Here is a 1,887-nt window from a genome sequence, read left to right as displayed (position 1 = left end):
ATAAATTAAAGTATGAAGACTAAAACTTTATTTAAATCTAAAAAGAAAATTGAATAAGGGCCACGAGGATCATGCTGTAGGCTCTAGATCAATTGTGTTTTTTTTATTGTTGAAGGCAGATCGATTGTTAATTGTTATGAATTATTAATTATTATGATCAACATCTGTATCTATTATAATATATTGCATCAATTTGAAACGATAAACTCATAAATTTATGGTATGTGTCTAATATGGACCTTTAAAAATAGTTCTAGGACAAATTTTAATATATGAAAATGAATCTTATCATCTTAAGCTTTGGGATGATAATCATATTATAAACACTATTATAATCATAATAATGTAAGGCATGTGATGAATGCATCTTTTCAAGAAAAATAATAGAAGAAAGAAAGGAAGAAAATGACATATATACCCCTGGTTGCACTCTATAAATTGACCCAATGTAGTTGCATGTTTCCTACATCACAAAGAAAAGATACATTGATAATACTAAGTGAGAAAGAGATAGTGATAATGGATTTGATGATGAACAAGAAGGCAATGGTGATGAAGTTAGCTTTGTTGGTTTTCCTTTTGGGCTTCACTTCAACTGTTGTTGATGCTCGTTTCGACGGATCATCCTTCATCACTCAACTGCTCTCCAATGGTGAAGCTACTTACGAAGTAAAATCCACAACAACAGCATGCTGTAATAGCTGCCCTTGCACAAAATCAATTCCTCCTCAGTGTCACTGTGCTGATATTGGAGAAAAATGTCACTCAGCTTGCAAAAGATGCCTTTGCACAAGATCTTTTCCTCCACAGTGCCGTTGCACTGATACCACTGATTTCTGCTATGAACCATGTAGCTACTCCTCCAATGGTGGATCTCACTAAGTTTGAGTATAACTATGTACCTACTACCATATGCATGTGATGAGAGACAAAGTCCCTTAGGCTTTGTGTTTTGTGTATGGAAATGAATAAATTATCAATAAAATAAAACTACCACTTGATCTTGCTGTTTGTTTTTTTACAAACTGTAGGGTTAAAGTCTTTCTTTTACTACCTTCTAATTTTATTTTTAATCTGTCTTTGAAATTACTCCTTTTAAGTCTTTTTTGAAAAAAGAGTATAGTAAATTCGAGTGGTTGAGAAGGATTAAAGAGTCAATTAACTTTAATTAAACAGCTTGAATATAAAGACAACTGGATTAAAAGACTTATAAAATTTGTGCGAGTTTAAATGCTTTAAATAAAATAACTTTGAATGCAGAAAATAAAATGCTTGAAAATTAAATTGTGAGTAAAAATAAATGAAAGAAATTGCTTGACTTGAAATCATGAAAAGAAATAGATTTCTTAAATTCAAAAACATAGAAAACAAACCTCTGGAAAGCTTCAATAAGTTTCAGGTTTAAGAGTAAACTTCAAAAGATATTTTTGAAATAGATGGAAGTTTGAAATAGATATTTTTAACACATTCATTGCCGACAGATTTCTGGTGGATGAGAGAAGAGCCGTGGTTCAGTGTTTCGTCAATATGAAATAGATATTTTTAACACATTCATTGCCGACAGATTTCTGGTGGACTTGCCGATTTATGGAAGTTTGTTTACTTGGTATCGCGGAGATGGTTGTTCCATGAATTAGATATTGTGTAGGTTCCAAAGAACAAAAGAAGCCTACACAATAATATGAGTTTGAATTTCATATTTACGTATGTGAAAAGAAGTATAAATATCTTCATAGACCAGACGTTCACTAATGAGTACAACATCTTCAGAATTGTAACCTTCCCATGGCATATAAGCTACTAATACGTTTTTTCCCAAAGCGAGTTCACCGCCAACAGTAGCAGCACCATCTGCTAAAATTTGCCCCTTTTTTACGCATTTACCTT

At 32.1% G+C, this 1,887-nt stretch overlaps 1 protein-coding gene across 1 annotated transcript; it reads left to right on the top strand.

Annotated features, from left to right (window-relative positions):
- The first annotated feature begins 468 nt into the window (after nucleotides 1–468).
- LOC11442152 (Bowman-Birk type proteinase inhibitor) lies at nucleotides 469–1,050 on the top strand. Its single transcript, XM_003623899.3, has one exon. The coding sequence runs from the start codon at nucleotides 520–522 to the stop codon at nucleotides 880–882; it is 363 nt and encodes a 120-aa protein (XP_003623947.3). The 5' UTR covers nucleotides 469–519; the 3' UTR covers nucleotides 883–1,050.
- The last annotated feature ends 837 nt before the right edge of the window (nucleotides 1,051–1,887 follow it).

The sequence above is a fragment of the Medicago truncatula genome, chromosome 7, assembly GCF_003473485.1.
Source record: "Medicago truncatula cultivar Jemalong A17 chromosome 7, MtrunA17r5.0-ANR, whole genome shotgun sequence".
Lineage (NCBI taxonomy): Eukaryota > Viridiplantae > Streptophyta > Magnoliopsida > Fabales > Fabaceae > Medicago > Medicago truncatula.
This window is presented reverse-complemented; position numbering and strand designations above follow the sequence as displayed.

Coding starts and splice junctions, on each gene's coding strand:
- LOC11442152 (XM_003623899.3), top strand. CDS start 520: ATGGATTTGATGATGAACAAGAAGGCAATGGTGATGAAGTTAGCTTTG.